This window comes from Solenopsis invicta, chromosome 11, assembly GCF_016802725.1.
Source record: "Solenopsis invicta isolate M01_SB chromosome 11, UNIL_Sinv_3.0, whole genome shotgun sequence".
NCBI lineage: Eukaryota > Metazoa > Arthropoda > Insecta > Hymenoptera > Formicidae > Solenopsis > Solenopsis invicta.
The window spans coordinates 3,433,176-3,454,459 of NC_052674.1; the positions used below are offsets into that span (position 1 = coordinate 3,433,176).

General features: G+C 29.3%; 1 protein-coding gene across 3 annotated transcripts; it reads left to right on the forward strand.

Annotated features, from left to right (window-relative positions):
- Window positions 1-364: 364 nt before the first annotated feature.
- On the forward strand, window positions 365-21,174 carry LOC105194651 (glycerol-3-phosphate acyltransferase 3). 3 transcript variants are annotated; one of them, XM_026130766.2, is made up of 10 exons: window positions 368-574; window positions 14,770-15,039; window positions 15,135-15,272; window positions 15,360-15,494; window positions 16,359-16,595; window positions 17,714-17,947; window positions 18,503-18,618; window positions 18,724-18,865; window positions 18,956-19,164; window positions 19,247-21,174. In XM_026130766.2, exons 1-10 carry the CDS (start codon window positions 422-424, stop codon window positions 19,332-19,334), a joined length of 1,722 nt encoding a protein of 573 aa, XP_025986551.1. In that variant the 5' UTR covers window positions 368-421; the 3' UTR covers window positions 19,335-21,174. The 3 variants fall into 3 exon arrangements, with proteins under 3 accessions (XP_025986549.1, XP_025986550.1, XP_025986551.1); XM_026130764.2 differs by lacking the exon at window positions 17,714-17,947 and having other exon boundaries at window positions 365-574; XM_026130765.2 differs by lacking the exon at window positions 16,359-16,595 and having other exon boundaries at window positions 365-574; window positions 19,247-19,623.
- The last annotated feature ends 110 nt before the right edge of the window (window positions 21,175-21,284 follow it).

Below are 21,284 nucleotides of genomic sequence, written 5' to 3' on the forward strand. Positions count from 1 at the left end.
AATACAATTTGCTGGGTCGATAATGAAGGAAAGCCATAAAAGCTCGAGAGGACTTTCTCAATATTAATTCGCGGCTCCGCACGTAGATGGCGCACCGCGCGTTGCGAGATTCCATAAAGTCACTAGATATAAATCTAATGGCTTAAGGGCCTCGCACATGAAATGCATAACATAACATAAGCACAACATAAAACCGACGGACCAATGAAAATGTTATGTAAATCAATATGGCGACTTTATGTTGAATGCTCATTGGCCCAACGGTCTTATGTTGTGCTTATGTTATGGTATGCATTTTATGTGCGAGGCCCTTAAGATTTCAGTCGATTGTGCGCCATCTAGAGCGCATCCCCCTCTCCAACGATAACAATTGTGTGGGCGAGAAACGGCCCGGTGTTCGCAGCTCGCGGCAGTGAGTAAAATGGCGTTGTTGTGGTCGGTGATATCGTTCGCGTTCTCGTTGCTGCTGACACCTTTCCTCATGCTGCTACTGGCGATCATATTCCTCGCATCCATCGGCAAGTCCCTCGGTGTGCGCAGGCTGTACATCAAGTTGCTATTGGCCCTCTTCGAGGTGAGTTTCTTGGTTGCCCAGGAGGAGTTCCTGTTTTCTCCGTCCCAAACGTCACAAACGAAATCAACCGGCGCACTCCCGGATGACCACTTCCTGCGAACCAACGCAACGTCCGTAGTCCCGTGACGTTGCCGCTGTCTCCTTCGACCGTTTCTCGTCTCGCCTTTCGCCGGAAGGGCGACCGTTTTCCACTTATATTGGCGCATTTTTCTGGCACGTGCGCGTCGCGGCAACGCAAATCGGATGACTGCACGCCGCGCCGTTGCGTGGTCGCGTCTCGCTCGAGGTACGATTGACAGCAGTCACCGAACACTTGGTGATCTCATAGTCAACGAGAGAGAACAATCGGTTTGTTTCTTTTTCCTTTTTTTTTCTTTTTTTAAATTCGCGCTATTCAGAAAACGGAGCTCCACAGAGATTTTTGGCAAACGATGACGACGCGAATGCCTCGCGTGGCTCAGCCGGATGGAGACAGATGCGATGATTGTGATTGAGGATTTTTTGTGAGTTGTAAGTTAATTGACGCGCGATGAACAACTCCTGACCTTTCATACTTTGTATACATACTTTCTCATACCTTATGACTGCGAAATCAAAGTACAGTTCTCAAGAAACGGTGAGAAACGTTTTTTCAACGTTACGCAAGCTCGATTTATTTTTAGATGGAACAAATCGGTGCGGAAGGAGTCTTTTTCTTCAACCGAATGATTAATCTCTTGTTTTTCTCACTCGTGCACAAATGTTAAGAGAAATAATGACTCAATGGTTAAAGATTACCGGCGAAGCAATATTACGTAGAAATAAACGTGTTTTGTGTAGTTTATGTATGCATGCGGCTTTTGAATTCTTGAATGAAGGTATCCTAAATCTCTTCACTTGGGATAGCTCGCGACAGCAAGACCTTGTCGAAAGCAAGTCAAAAATACTTTTCAATTCTGATGGATCAACGCGGTGTAATCGCGAAACGGGATTAACTATAATGATCTGCAAAGTCCTCTTGGATCGCGCGACAGTCAAGATTGTCCCTGATTTCTATTTTAAATTATTCTGCATCAGAATGTGGCGCCTTTGACGTCAGACACGTAATAATTTATGAACAAGACAGCTGTTAACTGAAAAGATTAAAAAGTAATCTTTGTTCAGATCGTTTTTATCGAGGTATAATGTCTTGTAATATCGTACGTAAACATTGTAGAAATGCTCCGAAATTTAAAAACTCGATGGAGTTAATACTAACCGATTGATGAAAGAGAACTGAGAAATCCTATGATTTAAATTTCAAAAATTTATATGTAGATAAGGATTACTTTAATATATATATGTATATTATTATTAATGTTGTTTATGATAATCTGCTGAAAGATTTCTTTTTTGAAATATCACTTGCATATTCATTGATAATATATAAAAAGCCTTAATTATGTATGAAAGATACTTGAAATAAGAAGAATATCAAGAGTGAAAAAGTTATTTAATTTCTTTAAACGACTAATTAGGCACGAAATTAGTATCTAAAAAAATTTTAGAAATCATTACCGGGTACTTTCTCCAAAAAATATGCCAAATGTTCCGCGTTTTGTGCACTTTCTCCTGATTACATATACATTTAAATTCAATAGATAAAAACGTATCAGTTTGGTGTGAATAATTTGTTGATTCTAAATGCCTCAAAATTAAAGATTTCTAGAAACGTAGAACTTTTTATTCTCTAGTTTATCGTTTAACATTTGACCTCCTATCATTTCATTTTTTTAGTCGATAGCAGCATAATTTTACATTATCTAACGTATCTGAAATCTATAATTGCTTATATCATTACATTATCCATTATCTCAGGTATTTATTGTACAACTTTATGAATATGAATTTTGATTAATTTGAAAAGTATTTTTTTTTAAATTCCGTAAAAATTCAAACTCTGATAATTTTACAAAAGTTATATATGTTTGAAAATGGAGATTTTTATGAATTTTCAAGATGTAAAGAAGTAATTTTAATGTTACTTTTTATAATATTTCTAAATTCATTCTTAAGCAAAGAAATGCATATCTGATTAAAATTATCTTATATTTTTATTCTGTATTATCACTAATGTTTTACAAAATTCCATAGTCGCTTATGCACACGTTTATGTTTCATATTTACAGCGACTTTTGCCTCGCGCTTCTTTAACAAATTTGTCGATGTTTAATCAAATTACAAGATATCTGTTTCGCTGCATACCTTTTTTTTCTTTTCTGCAATTTTTTTTGCCTATTCACGATATACTGCTTCACATTCCTTTTATCATTTCCGTTTACCGTTGTGTTCTACGATGTAGACTACGCATATGGTCTTTTATTAACTCGAATGGGTTTGTCCTAAAATTAGTGTGCAATCAATAGACTAGATTATTTTCTTATCACGTTAATTTTTTAATAATTATAGATATAATATAATATATCTGTCTTTCCGCCTGCTTTCAGAACAGAATAAGAAAGTATATGCCCGAGGAAATATACGTTCTCCGTTTTAACAAACTTTTTTTTCTCTACTTATCTGTCGTTTAGAAGTCGAAGATAATTCTAAATATACTCGAAGTCATAATTTTAAAAATGTCTATGATCTAAGACAGAGAATTTGACGGTTTTAATTGTAAGTGAATTATTTCATACTGTGAATAAAGATAAAATATCAGTTTTAAGGGACGAGAGAATTGAGCGCATAGACTATGATCAACAAGTAGTAACAGCAACATATGATGCGAAGTATTAATCAGGTTTTATGTTAATTTCCATAATTAGCAAACTGCATACGTGAGCAGTTTTTGCATTTTATCGATGCGCGTCGTAATCGTGTGACAACCAAAACTGTCTTTGATAAAAGAGCCAAATGAATACCATTATCATACTTTATAACATCGTTATCGTGACATAAAGATTTAATTTATATTTAAACCGTGTAAGCATGTATGTATTGTATTTCCGGCGTGACTTTGCGATAACTTTCCGGTGTTTGATACGAACTTTCGTCGTGTAGCGTAACGCTAAAATATTTTAAAATAGCTACCTAAAATCAAAAATAAGATAGCAAACGATTTACTAAAATAACTACTAAAATCAGAAATAACTTGTTGACATTAAATAAGTTTCGAATATATTGCCAGAAGATTGTGAGAGAATGGAAGGATCAGTATACTTGAGTGCTTGAACGAAATTTGCATTTTAGATTTAAACTATTGAATTTGTAGGTTTTTGTGGAATCTTTCTCTCTCTCTCTCTAAGATATTTGAGTATTGTTCATTATATGCACTATTCATTGCTATTCTGGCTATATTTTGTTGAGATTTACAAAATTACATCATTAACATATTTTATCTAATAATAAAAGAAAAACAGAATAATATTAAAAAAACTTACAAATATTTTCTTGATGGAAAAGATAAAATATCTTTTTAGAATTTTCTAATATTTTATAATCGTTTCAAATTTATCATTGATTGAAATTGTATCTGCAGATATAATACTTTAATTTCTGTAATGATATATAGCCGTTTTTTTATTGATTTTTATAATTTAGATATTGAATTTTAATATTCTAAACTTGATTTCTTATTAACTGGTTTTATTTTGTCTCATTATGCACACACACTGCATAAATTAACAATAAAAAGTGTAAATTACAAGTTGAAATGAGATGAGAATTTTTTAAATTTTAGTTATTACATTTTGCTTTACTTAATTTAAATTTACAAAAACTAAAACTTGAGCTATTATAGTGTGGAACATTATTATAGATAAGAGATGTGAATATTTGTGCAAGAAAAAAAAATTATGCGGCACTATTATGTCGTAGATTTATATTTTAATATGTTTTTTTTTTTAATTCTGAGTATTTAATTATACAGTACTTAATTTCAATAAATTTCATTTACATAAACAGTAAATATATTTGATTAATGTAATCAATTTTTGCAAAAATTTGTTATCTTTTTATACTAAATCAAATAATGCAAATTACTTTAGTTAAAAATTACAATTTTTTAAATGATTAATAATTTAAATTTGTATAATTATAATAAATATTTAGAAACAGACTAAAATTAAGTGAATGGTGTATCGATAAATCAACAAGGTTCATTATACATTTCACAATCGTGTTTTTATGAGCAAAAACTTTAAGTCATCGGTTATATTCCGCAAGGTCTAATCGAAATGTTTTGAATGCTATAGGAATGCTATAGGAAAACGCGACATATATCCCTCAAACGTAATGATATTCTATTCTGATTTACTAATTTAATAATGTGATTGTTCTTTACTGCTATAAAGATTAATGTATAGAGCGGAAGAAAGTTTACAGATTTTTGTAAAGCAAATGTAATGTTTGATAAGAAAGAATCGATGCCTTTTAATGATGTACAATTAATAAAAAACTTGAGAATTTATCGTTACTTTGAACCTCAGATTGACTACTTGTACTGTGACATCAGAGACGAAGAAAGCACAAAGTTATATATGTGAATAATTTATGTTAACGCAAATGACTTTTTTTGTTAATTATACCGACCTGGTTCGATAATACCTGGTTCGATAATACAATTTGTTAAGTGTACATGGTAAACATTATCAATGATATATTTAGATGAGCGCAAAGAATATGATGTAATTGTGCATTTGTCACAAATTATCAGTAAAAGAATTTGTCGAGACATAGATACATGTAGTGCGTAGATTTACATTTATTATCTTTATTACATTCCTTAAGAATATGTAATATTAATACGGAAATTTCACATATTATTTTTACTAAACAGAATTTATTTAAGAACGAATTTTACAATTAATAAAAAGTTTGAGAAAAAATTATTTATAATGATTCCTGATATTTTCAAGAAAAAAGTATGCAAAAGAGCAAAATTGCATGAAAAAAACAAATATTTAATTTTAAGTTATTAAAACGTTATATTTCTCTCTTTTTTTAAATACTTAAAATGTTTTAGTTTTAAACAGTGTTTAGGATTTAAAACATTACGAATATTTAAAGCTCTTAAAAATTTCAGTTTTAATAAATGTATTGACATTGTACATTTGAATTCAGATTTATAAATGCCATTTAAAATTAAAATCCAATGGCCAAATGCCATTTAAAATTAAAATCCAATACTATTTAAAACTGAAACGTTTTTAAGTATTTAAAAAATGACAGAGCTAAAACATTTTAATATCATAAGATTAAAAACAATTTTTTTTAAGTGCATGATTTAAATTTTATCTATAGAAATGTCATGAGCGCGTTACACAACTGTCGGTCTTGGATTTTACGCAGTGACGAAACGAAGTTTGCGAATGCGTTCGCACTTTGAATTCACCGTTATGTTAGAAATTCTTCTACACGTCTTGAATCTTAATTAAATTACAATACACATGTGTAATACAGTTGGTACATACAAAAGCACCGATAATGTTCTGACAGTTTTACCATTGATAATTATTTTTATATCAAAGAAAGAAACATTATGGAATGTTAAACATAAATTAACTTGGTCAAAGAGTCATGTCATTTTATTTTCTAAATAAATAAAAGTTTTTGTTTTGTATGAAGAAATGCCTTTCGTTTACAAGAAGAACGACACGACTTTTTTGTCAATCTAATATATAAATATGTTAATAATCTTTTAGCTATAATATCGTTTTTTTTGTTTTTTTTTTAATGTTGGAAACTATCTGTCACTAGCAACACATCTTCATCTTAAAACTACTTTGACTTAAAAAGATGAAGGATGAAGATGAGCAGTGATTCATGAATCAGCTCTCTACGTTATTTTCAAGTTATATGTAGATTGTTTTATTACTGTTTGTTTCAAGGGTAAAAAAGATTATTATGAATTTTATCAATGATATGTAGACAATTAATTTTCGTATTTTTCATGTATTTTAAAATATTCTTTATCCATATATCATGATAATTGGAGCAATGCCCGATTTTATTTTACAAGATCTTTGTTATCACGTTTTCGAGGAAAACACTGAAACGATCTCCATTTCAAATCGAGTTCGTGTAAGTATTTATTCTCTTGCAAATATATATTTAATTTGGAAAAATATTATGTTTCGCAGCTCTTGTGTGCCATGCTGTGTATTTGCTGATACGATTTGACTATGATAATTAGTCGAAAATTTCATTGAAAATACGGAATTGAAAAATACCAAGATCTAACTTAAAAGATTTGATTTATTTGCGCTTTTAAAATTTACATTTTATGTGAAGTTTTATCTATAATTGCATAATCTTTAATGTTTGATACTAAATAATAACATCAATTTTTTATAATCTTTGTTGTTTTTATTTGTTATTCACTTATAAAAAACTAAGAAATTGTATTTATAATGAAAATTAATTCGATATTTGTATGTACATAAATGTTTTACATATGTAAATTTATTCAAAATATGTAATATTGTCAAATCCTGTACAGTACATAAAAGAACGTTAAGACTACATTATTATTAAATACATGCAGTATATGAAAATTCTGTTGAATTAAGATGGATTAAAATTCAAATAACAAATTTTTATTAGTCTTTCCATTAATAATGCATGAAGCTGGATTATCTTTCTCGTTATTATTCGCAACTAAAATACACACATACATACTCGAAGGATGAGAAAACTATTTTAGCCTGTGAAATCTATGTACGGATCTGCACGAGTCCGTTTTGATCTATAGAGCGTGTGTAAAGTTATACATGTGTAACCTACATTCGCTTGAACTCCTGTTCTCTATCACTGATCGATACGGATTTATTGTATTGTCTCTGCATTGTACAGTATATATTTGTGTATCTCGAGATATACAAATATATCAGATGGATATATCAAATCCTTAGTAAAATCTGTTGCACATCAAATGAAAAATGCATAAATTGCATTGCACAAAGCATATTTACAAAATAATTTTTTTCGATTACACTGCAAATAATTGTGTAATATTGTTTGTTTTTTTTTTAAGTCGGAGTCTTAATTGTTACAAAGAATTTTTCTTACTGGAATATTAGAATATATTTATGGCACAATCGATTTTAGTTAAAAGCTCATCGTGTAAAGAAATGCAAATCTATTAAAAACCAATCTTTTATATATTGCGAAAGCTTTGATCTTTTTATAATTGAATCTGAATAGATATATATTACGATAAGATAATCCGATGATCAGATATGATCAGTGACGCTATATCTGATAATAATAAAAAAATAATAATGATTCAAAGTTCACTCGAAAACACAATAGTATTATTAACTATGCCAATGGATTGATTATTTTAACAATTGATCGACAAAACATCTACGTTTATTGTTAAACGAATTGATTAAATATTCAATAACTCTAGTCAATAACTAAAGACTGAAAACAATCAATCAATATGTGTAACTTGGAAGATTTGATTGTTTCTTTTTGTTTTTGAAATAGAAACTAGACTTGCGATTATTTTGATGCGACATTAGAATTTTCACAACAATGTTTTCAATTTGCTATTATGGCATTATATTTCCCAAATTCTCATTGATTATTCTTAATAATAGTTCTTATCTGTAAATGACAAAGTTAAATATTCTGATTGTAAAATAAAAGATTTCGGAAAATCTTAATCTACTGATTGTTCTTTTATTTTTATGTAGCGTACATTTTTGTGTAGTGTAGATTTATAGTGTAGGTCGTCCCCGATTAATTTTTTAAAATTTAAGTTTTTTATTACACACTGACCGAAAAAAATTTTATAATCAAGTAATTCTAATCAGAATAGATATTTTCTAATTTTTGACGCGTTGAATCCGAATCCATAAATAAAAATGTTCTATCACGTCACACAAGTTTTTGAGAAAAGTGAGATTAAAAACTTTAAAAAAACATGTTTTCGTCGACTAATGTTATGTGTAATGCATTTACGTTTATCGCTAAAACAAAGTGGATCAGACTTTCGAGAGTGAGACAGATAATGCATACGATAAAAGATTTAATATTTTTACTTTAAAGCACAATGTTTATACTCTTTAATTTGAGCCCTTTTCAAAGTTTCTAGCACATTGAATTTATTAATTACGAATAAAAAATAGTAAAAAACACAGGGAAAAGGTTTAACTTTATTTTTCTCAAAAACTTGACATAATAGAACATCTGAACATTTCACTTGCGGATTCGGATTCAGCTCGGTTTTGTCGATCAATGCTATTAATTAGAACTGTTATTCTAATTTTTAAAGCACGTGTAGCGTTTCACATATAGCTTATAAAATTAAGTCGTAAAAAAGTAATCTTTGCTGAATATCACTCATACTTATCGTAAAGTTAAATATTAAAATTTAAACAAGAATACGAATAAATGGAATTTAAAAGTTAAATCGAAGTTTGTCTAGACTAGCATGTGATAATTTCAACCGATATCTTCAATTCATGCATAAAAAATATTTGGAAATCTAATTAGCGGGTCCTGTGCATGATGTTCTGTTCGCTTCGACAATTGTAAAATGTCTGGATTTGTTTTTCGGTTTAGAACTGGTGAGAGGCTTCGTGCAATTTCTCTTGGGAGAAAGCCCACGAATCTATAATGCCGCGTGATCCAAATGCTCTCCTCACACGTTCATATCACATGCTGTTCATCATCAGACGCGATATTAAAGCTGTGATTCGTGCTTCGAAACGCGTGAGAAGTAGCGACTAAAACGCGATTATCTGTGTTACTTGCGAAACTTTTCCACAGATTGTCACAGTATGAATGATGCAACGATTAAACGTGCATAATGTTTACGTTATTGTGCAAATGTCTAGATCAATAACAGTTTCCTCTTGCCTGCGTCGAAAAAATAGCATCGATAATGTGCCACTTTATTTTTTAAAACAACACAAAACTTTTCTAACTGCGCCATTTCTGATGCATTGTTGATGCATACTCATTTAGCATTCATTATCATACGTTGCATATGTACTGCGGCAGTCTGTTATATGAAATACGAGATGTCACATATACGTTGCTTATCAACACATGATTGTTGAAGTCTTAGAGTGAGCAATGTATGATCAACAAGTGATAATTCATGTCAACAATTGTAAAAATATCTTGTTTGTAGGAGATAAGTTTTACCTGAAAACTTCATCTGACACTACGACATAGCTTGTGTATCAGCAAGATCATCTTTTGGAAGGAATCAACGGAACTTTTTGACGATAAATGTATCTGCCTTTTTCCTTATCTCGCGACCTTAACTTTAGCGGCAGGTACTCGAATGAATCAGAATTAATTTCTTGTTAGATGTAAGGCGACTGAAAGACATGAGAGAACAGTTCGCATGATTAATACCGAACGTAAAATATATGTAAAAAAACAATTGCCTGTTACAGCTTGCAGTTGCATTCTGATCTATCGAACGTAACTGAAATCTCTATCGGACTTTTTGATAACAAAGGTGAAACATCACACCACTTGAAAAATATCTTGTTGCGCAAAATCAAGGATAGGATAATCCAATCGCTTGGAAATTGAGACAATTTTAGTAAACAGCGCTTTATCTTTTTTTTCCTTTTTCATTCAATACGTATCCAGAGCTTTGTCATTACACGGATCATGTCCAAGTTTATCAAACGATAAATTATAAAATACTAATGGGAATAATTATATAAAAGAAAAGGGGAGAAAAATTCGTAAATAGAATTATGAGGAACAATGTAATGTCACAAATATTTAATTTTAAAGTAATAAGTAAATTACTAAAAATATTAATATTAAATCAACACACTCTCTCTCGGGATTTTTCCTTTAAAATTTTATATCCTTACGTTTGTTTTTTTCCACATCTTAGAACTGAACTTTTCGAACGGTTTTTTTTCTTTTTTTTTTTTAATGTGGAAAGAAAAAAAAGAGATGAACCGTTCAAGAAGTTCAATCTTAAAATACATAAAAAGAATAAGTCTCTTATCTCGCGAGCTTAATTTTAGCGATGGTCCTTGAATGAAACAGATAAAATCTTTTTTTTTATTTTTTTTAAATGAAAATTTGCGATAGCATATCAACAGATATCAAAAGAAAGAAATTTAAGTTATTTCTTTATTTTCTTTTACAGGCAAAATTCTTGACATGCAAAATGTCGACTATCAATTAAATATGACGTACATCTACCTACATTCTCGTCTGATTCGCGAGTTTTTATTTAAAAAAAATCGATGTTGTGTTTAATTACGTTTCAAATTCTTTATTTCCGGAGTTAGATCCATATATTGCGGACAGATCTTTACATACCATTTAATTCACATTGCTTTTTAGTATGCTTTTTAGTATATTATATACTTTTACAAATTAAATATTGAAAATTTAAATAATTTTTCTTTATGATTTTATGATTTTTTGATTTTTTCTTTCTTTAAGATTTTATGACGTTCTGAGAACTTAGTACACTTATCGCAAAAGAATGGGAAAATTTTTTTACTTTGGAACGGAGTTATAAGGCATCGAAATAATTTGTACATCTAATATAAAATAATGTATTAGACATATGTAGTATGTTTCTAATTTTATCGATAAAAAAAAACGGTCTTCAATAAATACAAATTTTGTAAGTATTGATATTAGAAATTAAGAGAACTCTAAGAGAGAATTTTAATTTATAAATTATTTTAAAATAAGTATATAATTTATAATATATAATTTATTTAGAAATAAATAATAAACTGAAAATTAAATATGATAATTACGTTTACAAACCATCTTGCAATTTAATAACAATTATTTTATCTTGAAATTGATCGAAGATGGTCACTTAACTAGGGAATGCTGTCATACAGTCAGAGTTGCAAAGTAATGCATGACTTATAACATCGTTACCATTTTCATTACTTTTTTTCGATAACGTCGTGCGTCGTTACATTTTTATGGTAGCAGTAACAAATTTAGTCGTTGTTTTTATCGTTATTTTAGTTTTCTATTATCTTTATATCTATTGATTGCACTATCTATTCAATCGCGTGATTGAATAGAAATATTTCGATACAGTACTTTGTATCTTGGATTGAATTCCGATTGCAACTGTCAGTATTGCATAATTTCCATTTACACATTTATATTATAGATTTTCAGTACTGACCGTGATTATTGGAATACGTTCTTAATAATTTTAATGTTTAAAAAAAATTTTTATTCTTGAAAAAATAAGTTTACATTAAGAAAGAATTAGAAAAATTATTAGATAAATTGATAAAAAAAAGCTTGTTCTATATACTGAATAGCTTAGAGAGAGTTCAAGTTTTAATATTTATTATGACATTTAACATTGATTATATATCAAATAATGTAATTTAATGACTTATAGCACTAAGTAACGAAAAATGTCAAACAACTGTAATGACAACACGTTAATTTTTTCCATCAGTCACAGTAATGCATTTCTTTTTTTAAGGTAACATTCCCATCTCTGCGTACATCTTTAAAAGACATAATAAAATACACTTATTTTAAAGCTGCATTAACAAATTCTTTAAATCTTACCTGAAATTTAGAATAAAAATTTTGGAAAATTCTCAGATAATTCTTTTACAAAAATAAACACTTAGTTTTAAATCTTTTTAAATTAATCTAATTATTAAATCTTCTCATATATCTAATAGTAATAAAACAACTTATAGCTAATCGTTTTATTATTCTTTCTCATTTTTGTAATCTTTGCATTGAAAAAGAGACAATTGTTGCATCTGCTTTATAGAGAGACATATTGCACTTGTGCATGACTTTCATATTTGATGTCGTACCGATAATGCAGCGTCGTAATAATTTCACAGGAAAATATTCTCCAGCTGACATGTATCTATTAACATTCACATACGTAACTGTACTCATCTCGATAGGGGTGATATTCTAAAAATACAGATAATATCGATCATTTGTGTTTTAAATTGGAGGTCATATTTCTCCAGCATAATCATTCGAGTTTAAATGACACACCGGAAACTGTACATTCTAACAAATGATACGTACAAAATTTACAGTATAAAATGTAGAAACTGGAAGAGCTATATGCGAAAACCTTTTTTATATAAATGATGTTTTAATAGTCACGTAATTATTAATTTCTGTAATTCTGATTTACGCAATTCAGTTCAAACAATTTCCAATAACTCTCAGTGCGCTGACAAGTGCACTCTTATTAATTTTCCTGGCGTAGGCGCATTGAATAAGTGACAGTTCAACGAACAGCAAGAGTGACTTGACGTGTTTGCCTTGACGGAATTAATTAATGCACTTGACTGCACACTCGTATCAGATAATTGCGTACACAGTAGTGTGTAGCACACCAAATTCGTCGAAAGTAACTTATTTTTTCCAAATAAATCAATTTTTGTTTAAGTGAATTTTAACTGTATAAACTCGTACCTTTGGACTAACATTTTTTTTAAATCTTTAACGAGAGTTATAAAGACTAAACATGTCATATTTAATAAAAATCGTAATACATCCAATTATCATATTACGAATAGTTGGAAAGCAATTTAATTAGTCTCAAGAAGCGATTGAGCGTTTATTGATGACATTTCTCATATCGAAATACTTGTACCACATTAAAGATAACACTGCGATCAACATAAGATATTGATTCAGAGAGTTCGATAATCACTTGGACATGCGATGTTCACGCATGGATCACTTTTTTGGAGTTTGCTCCTGTAATTGTGACTCATCGCTGATGTAAAATGTTATTTCGTCATTATCGATCAGTGAACGGAGATCAAAGTCTCGGTATAACTCCAGGATAATTATCGTCAGTTTCCTGAAGATTACGTTCTCGTTGCGCGTGCAAAGAATCTCTATCTTCGATGACGTGCATCGTTCTTGATCACGCATATATAGATTAGCATCGCGTGCATCTGTTTTTCGCTATCTCTTACTTGCAGCTAACGAAGTATTTGCGTATTACGCAACTTGTTGTGGGATATTTTCTTGCATCGTTCCTGTTTCCTTGAATTGAAATCGTGGTAATCAAATGATTCTGCATTGCAAATAATAATTCTACAAGTACACAAAATAAAATGTAACTGAAAATATATTATATATTTCTAAATAGTTAATAGAATTATACCTGAAAGAATATAGATAATATTTAATTTTGCTTAATTGGTAACTCTTAATTTAATTTATTTTTTCTATTGTGTATTTACACAATAGTCATGAAAACACTTCAAATATTTAAATTAAAAAGTAAACTTTATTATCTGAGAATGAAAATAAATGAGATAAGATTATGCTATTATAATATTTCAAAATTTAGTTTAAAAATTGAACATTTTAGCATTTTATTATTGCAAGGAATTTTCTATAAAAACCACGAACAAGTTTATTTCTTAAAAAATCTGGTTTATGGCGCCAAATTATTATTTACAGCATCATATAAATTATTTTTTTTTTGACAAACATCGAATAGAAAATGAGGAATATAAATGTAAATAGCTAGTAAATATAAAGTTTCCGCAAGTACAAGTCCAGAGAAGTTTTTTATTTTTTTCTTTTAAATAGGTCCTCAAACTATTGGATTGGAACAAAAGTTCGTAGTGGCACATATGTAATGGAATGATTCTCTTTACAAATATCTAAACAAATATCTTTGAATTTCTCTTAAAAAACGTTACAAACTTTTGTTCTATCTCAATATCAAAACCTATAACTTTACTCTTATATTATATCTGGAAAAAATTACCATATTTATACAATGAATGATGTGTAAAAAATGTTTATTTTCTGGAAATTTAACTGATTGGATTTGTTTGATAGGTTCTAACCCTTTAATTAAATTTTTATTTCTTTAGATATAATTGATGCAGCATTTACGTCCAAAAACTCATAATTTTTTGCTGTCAATAATTCACAGAAGTATAAATTAGCTAACAGAAATAATGTTCAGTTAATAAAGCTAGTTAATAAATCTGTTTGTACTATTAAACTACATTTTTTCAAGAAATCTTTAATAGTAACAATATGTCTTTTTCAACAGTTCATATAAAGAATGTAAAAACGAAAGTCTCTCTTTTAAAACTCTAAAAACAGTTGTAAAAGAGAAATTGTTCGCAAGGATTGTAAAATTATAGTTACAGTTTACAAGAGACCTTAAATTTAAGTCAAAGACACAAACAATTGACATGATATATACCTTTTTACGATCGACCACATTTCCTGTGTTATAGTACGGCCGACAAAACATAGAAAATGTGAGGAAGAAGAACGGTACTTGGGATCCGGATGAAAATCTTGCTGCAGGAGAGGAATGCGAGTCGCCAACGAAAACGGAAAAAGATTCAACAGCAGTATCGCCTAAAATGCAAAATGGCAATGTGAGCAATTCGGTGATAGCCAGGTCGAAGGATTTAATCTTAGTTCCCGAGCCAGAAATGCAAAATCAAAACGCTGATGAATCGAAACTCAAAAGTGAACCGTCAATGATTGTCATCAAAGAGGTAAATAAGAAAATAAATATGTAGAATAGATTACATTTCCGTCGAGTTTTATAAAAATTAGCCATATTTTTCTTAATTATATTTAAATATTTTAGGAAAGCCTTAATTCAAAAAACTCTTTAGAAACGTTAAAAACTGCATTTGCGCCTGCAAGTTTGGATTATATTAGAGCAGGCTTTGAAGCCATCATAGAAGACGAAGTGACTTCACGTTTTGAAGCTGAAGAACTTAAGGTAATATTTCATCGACTGTAATAATCGTATTGATATTTGTATAGTGATAATTGACACGTTTGAATAATTAATCAATGTATCCTATAGAACTGGAATCTGTTAACTCGAACGAATAGATCCTACGAGTTTATCTCTTGGAAGTTGACTTTTATATGGATGTTTGGATTCTTCTTGCGCTACTGTTTTCTGCTACCCCTAAGAATATTTATCTGCTTTGTAGGGGTAAGTTTGATATTTATTTTGTATAAATTGTAGTATATTTAATATACAGGGATCATTTAATGTATTACTATTTTCCATAAAATTACTATTCAAAAATTCAGACGAAAGTTGTACGATTTGAAGAGAGATAGAAATAACAGTAAAATTAATTTTAAAAACACTGTTTTAATGTTATATGAAGATCATCGCCATTTTTATAGACTTATATGATTTTTTAAATATAATTTTTTTAATTATTTTGCACATAAAAATATTAAAAGAGTTATCGAAAAAACAACAGTTTATGAGATTTATATAATATACTATAATATACTATAATATAGTATAAGGTATCTCGTGAACTATTGATTTTTTGATAACTTTATCATAATAATTTTATGTGCAGAAGAATTAGAGAAATCATTATGTAAATTGTAATAAAATTATTTAATTTAATTTTAAAAAATAAAATTTTTTAAGTAATATTAAAAAATCAATATTTTTTTGAAATTTGATTTTACTATTTGCTCCCCTTCTGACCATACAACTTTTCTCTTGAATATTTTTGTAACACGTATTGTCAGAAATAATAGTAACGCTTTAAATGCTCCACTTGGTATATATTAACGCTGAGCATACAATAAGTGATAAATTGTGACAACCAATAGGTTTTCTGGTTGGAATTTTATTTATATAGCGGTACAAAATCAGTTCTTTCAGATAGTCAAATTTAGATAGTACGTATTAATCTTCTGCAAAAAGCTAGATATAATTTTTAATATTTTCACATTTTTAAATGCACGTTTTAGATTTGTGATAAAGTTTATTAAGATGTATGCTAAACATATAAATTTAAAATTGTGCACTAATATCGAAGTTTCTTAGGTACTGTATCTCGTAGTCGTAACATTTTTTATCGGCTTTTTGCCGAATGGCCGTATAAAACGTTGGGCAAACCACCAGGGCACCGTTATTTCGTTCAGGATAATGTCCCGTGCTCTCTCGGCCCAGATCACGATTCACAATCCCGAGTACAAACCAAAGAAAGGAGGGGTGTGCGTGTCGAATCATACGACCACCTTTGATGTCTGCATTTTATCCACGCAAACGACATTTTCTTTGGTAATATGTCGTGGATGAGACAATATATTTATAAGCTGAAAGATTTTGTCTTGTTTCATTGTTTTGTCAGCATAAATATCTTCCATTTGTTAAGAGCTTTGTATTATCTATATTTCACTATTTCGTTTGGTACAGAGAATGGTACACGAACGAAGTACATTAACAGGGTCAGCATAATACAGTAAGCGAATCAAGCATGGCATGGGGACGTTATTTTTTAGGGGCACCTAATGCCGCGTATATTGTATACAATAAAAGATACTTTTTTTACTATCAATTCCAAAATTCGCAAAAGCCGCGAATTAGATTATTCCGAATATAATAACTTTTGACATTAGGTTTAAATTTTATGTTAATACAAGTTTTTTTCTACTATTATCATGATTATTTATACATAAATAATATTACCGATTTTTATTGTTCCACTTTTAGAAGTTTTGACTTTCTGAACTTTTATCGTTAATTTTAAAACATGTGAAAGAATTTTGTAATTTTTCTAAAGAAACAGATATATTAAATGAAAAAAAAAATGTTAGACGATATTTTATTTGTCAATATTTATATTAATAATTCCATTTTTAATTTATGGGGGGTTTATGATAATTTACATAGATTATTTTATTCTGAGGTTAAATTATCTTATTAATTTATTTTACTTTAAAATATTTTTTCTGACACATACACACACATACATACACGCGCGCGCATGCACGCACACATATAGGGTGCTGATTCAAATATGCATGGGAGCGCTGAATAGCTTAGCGCCGCTCCTGAATACATATATAACATAATTATGTATATTACATAATCCATATTACTCAAACTGTATGAAACAGACAGTATATACGACTTTGTATAATATATTTTTTATTCACAATAACACTGGATTCAAAGGTATATTTCCCTCATGTAACAAAATACGATTTTGGTCGATTCGTTTTCACATATGATCAAGAGTCAGGAATTTGTTACTAATGTTATACAGAAGTTGTTGCGCGTTAGTGGTAAATGTTACAGGTAACGTCTCCTGTAACTTTGGTTTACAGGTAGTACCTACTCAGCAACGATAGAGAGGGAATCCCACGTTTCTCAGGTGCAAAGCTTGTGGTTTACAGGTGATGTGGCTGACAGTGTGCACTGCAGTAGTGGGTTACGTTCCCGAGGGTAGCTTCAAGCGGTGGCTCAACTACAAAGTCTCCGTAATGTGCTTTGCTGTCTTATCCAGTGCTTTGTCTGCAGTCATCACCTACAACAATCCAGAGAATCGACCTGTCAGAGGCATATGCGTAGCTAATCACACATCTCCTATCGATGTTCTTGTACTCATGTGTGATAATTGTTATTCATTGGTATGTTTTTGCTTATAGATATGGATATCTTTTTACAATTGCTTTTTTGTGCAAACTATTTTTTTTGCTTTGCTTATTCATCAAATTTTTCCAAACATCTTTAAAATGACTATTATTCCATAACTACGTGAACATGCTTGGATCTCATTACTAAATAATTTTTTTGCTTTCATAATCACTTTATTAATATATTTAAAAAATCGTACTCTTCTTAGACTTTACAGATTTGTTAAAACACGTGATATTGACTTTTTTTTCACGAAAATTGGAGAAAACTAACAATAATTTTGTAATATACAATATTAGATATACGAAAATTAAATTACAAATCTATATTAAAATAAGAAATTTTATATTAAAACAAAATCTATCGTAATTATTTAAGAAACATTTAATTTTTCTATATTTTTCGACGATTGTAATTATACATTGGCTATTCATTGGCCATTCTTAACTATTTTCAATATCTGTAATTCGAAGGAAGTGTACAATTTTTAAATAGTAATATACATAATTTTTAAATGCAAATCGCCTTATTTGCATTTTTTACTATAGATAGGTCAAAGGCATGGTGGTTTCTTGGGAATATTACAAAGAGCTCTTGCCCGTGCTTCTCCACACATATGGTTTGAACGCTCCGAGGTCAAAGACAGAGAAGCAGTTGCGAAAAGGTGCGATTACTTAACTACGCGATTACGTTTTCCTGCCATTGTGTCTTCCTGTCTATTTTATATTCTATAGAATATAGTTGTTAATGCATGTTATGTTATGTGCAGGTTAAAGGAACACGTATCAGATCCTACAAACCCACCAATACTCATATTTCCGGAGGGTACATGTATCAACAATACATCAGTTATGCAATTTAAAAAAGGCAGTTTTGAAGTTGGCAGCATTATTTATCCTGTGGCTATAAAAGTAATTTTTTCATATTTCTGATGTACACCATATATTTATCTTGGCATGATATTTTTTTAACAAATGTCTTGTACTTTTTTTTACATATAGTACGATCCAAGATTCGGAGATGCGTTTTGGAACAGTAGTCGATATTCAATGTTACAATATTTATATATGATGATGTCCAGCTGGGCTATAGTCTGCGATGTGTGGTATCTCCCTCCAATGCATAGAAAGGAAGGAGAGAGTGCCATCGATTTCGCGAATCGAGTGAAATCTGTGATAGCGCGGCAAGGTGGTCTTGTCGATCTGCAATGGTATGTTCAATATTAATTTAAAACTTCGTAGGAAATTGGAATTTTGCAAGTAAAAATTGTATATTTATTTCATAAATGATAGGGACGGGCAACTGAAGAGGATGAAACCGAAGAAGGAATGGAGGGAAAAGCAGCAAGAAGAATTCAGTAAACGACTAAAAGTCGAATAAATAGTAATATCGTTTCTAGTCATAGCCTCATAATGCATATATTGCGTGATATTTGTTTGTTTAAACAATATCATTTCATTCAATTGGCCCCCTCTGTCTCACATGTTATTTCCGCATATGTCATAATAAGGAAAACCTATGTCTTTATTAATCTGCGTTATTAAATTTTAGATATAGATATTTCCGCAAATATGACAGTTTGCACTTTTCTGACAAATTTCTAGATAAAAATAAGTGGCATTCTAAATGTTACGCGAGGTAATATAATATTGTACATTTACAATAATAGAAATGTCATTTTTAATGGAATTTTTAATGTGCCGTATGGCTTATATCTTGAGGGATTCCAATTTTCATTTGAAGTGCAAATATAATATTTGCTAGTTTTTAATAGTAAGGTTCGATGATTGCAAAGGCATTATGAATTTATTATTTATATGTGGAATGTATAATTATGTTAAAACGTGTGATATCTTTGCATATGAGTGTGTGTAGTATTGAGAAACTTTCCAATTACTCGTACATATTAAATTATTGAACAAAGTCAGACAGTTTAGATGCATTAATTTTCTTTTATCTATAAGAGTACTAAAGGGAAAAATATTATAGTTTTTACTGTAGTTAAAAAAGAAACGAAATAGTATATTTATTCATTTTGCTCATAAAGAGATTTAGGCGGAATGACAACTTACCATTTTATCTATCCTCTAGAAATACGGTACACGATTGCATTATGTTATTTTTCTATTAAAACTGAATAGCATCTCGATATATATTTTCTACTTTTATATTTTACATACATAGAATGTGAACTTTTTTAGCGCTCTATATTGCAATGTATGTCAATATAATATATGGTTATGAATATAACATATAAGTGAAAACACACGCGCGGGCATATTAATATATTCGTGAACTCATAAAAAAAAACGAAACAAAAAAAAGATATACAAGTATGGAGAGACATATTTTCTCACACTTCCAACCAAAGTTAAATAGCAGTTTTAAAAGAAGTGCTATTTTGCTATCGATGGCATTATTGTAATAACTATTAGTAAATTAATAATAGATGTTATTTATTTATTTAGAAATGAAGATAACGCCTATTATAAATTCACATTATTGTATATATTTTATAATTTGGCCTAATTCCTGTTATAGTTAAACAATTTAGAGTTGATAAATTTTTTGTGAAAGAGAAAAAGTTAATTAACCATGTTTTTTGCAATAAAAAATTATTAATATATTTTGAATATATTCTCCAAGAATTCTTGAAACAAAAATAAAGACTAATGCTTTTTTAATTAAATGCAATAAACGATGTTCATTAGATAATACAATTATTACGTGGGGAAAATAAATTGTAAGTCTATTTATTTTCCAAATCATCTTTATCATAACATCATATAATATACTAATTATCAAATATGCATGAATCCATTGTTTCGTAAAATTAAATTTATAAATGTTATCATGTACTATTTGTAACATCACTTTAAAATTTTTTTTATATATAAGAAACGGTATAAAATATATTTTTATAGAAATAATTAGTCAATAATATATAAGAGATGTAACTAAATTGCTTATATTAAAAAATAAGGATTTCTGGGATTATGTAAAATTATTTCGTCTTTTATAAATAAAATTAATTTGTTATATAGCATGTATATATATTGTTATCGTTTAGCTCACATGAGAAAAATGTATTATATAGTGTGTATGGATTTAATATTGTATTTTGAATGGCACTTGTTTATAATTAATGTCTGTCGATGTACATGTAGTTAAATAAGTTAAGTTAATTGAAGTATATTAAATAAATTGATTTGTACGAAAATGTGTTGCAGTATGTAAGAATAAAAAAAGAAAAGATTATTTCAGATTAAATATAAAAGCAACATAACAATCCTTAAATAAAAAGCAATTAGGAGAGTAAATGACATTTTA

Excerpts from the sequence above, each read along its gene's own strand:
- LOC105194651 (XM_026130766.2), top strand. The coding sequence starts at position 422 with ATGGCGTTGTTGTGGTCGGTGATATCGTTCGCGTTCTCGTTGCTGCTG. Across the intron at positions 15,040-15,134 it reads CAATGATTGTCATCAAAGAG|GAAAGCCTTAATTCAAAAAA; the intron begins GTAAATAAGAAA and ends TAAATATTTTAG. Across the intron at positions 18,619-18,723 it reads AGAGAAGCAGTTGCGAAAAG|GTTAAAGGAACACGTATCAG; the intron begins GTGCGATTACTT and ends TGTTATGTGCAG.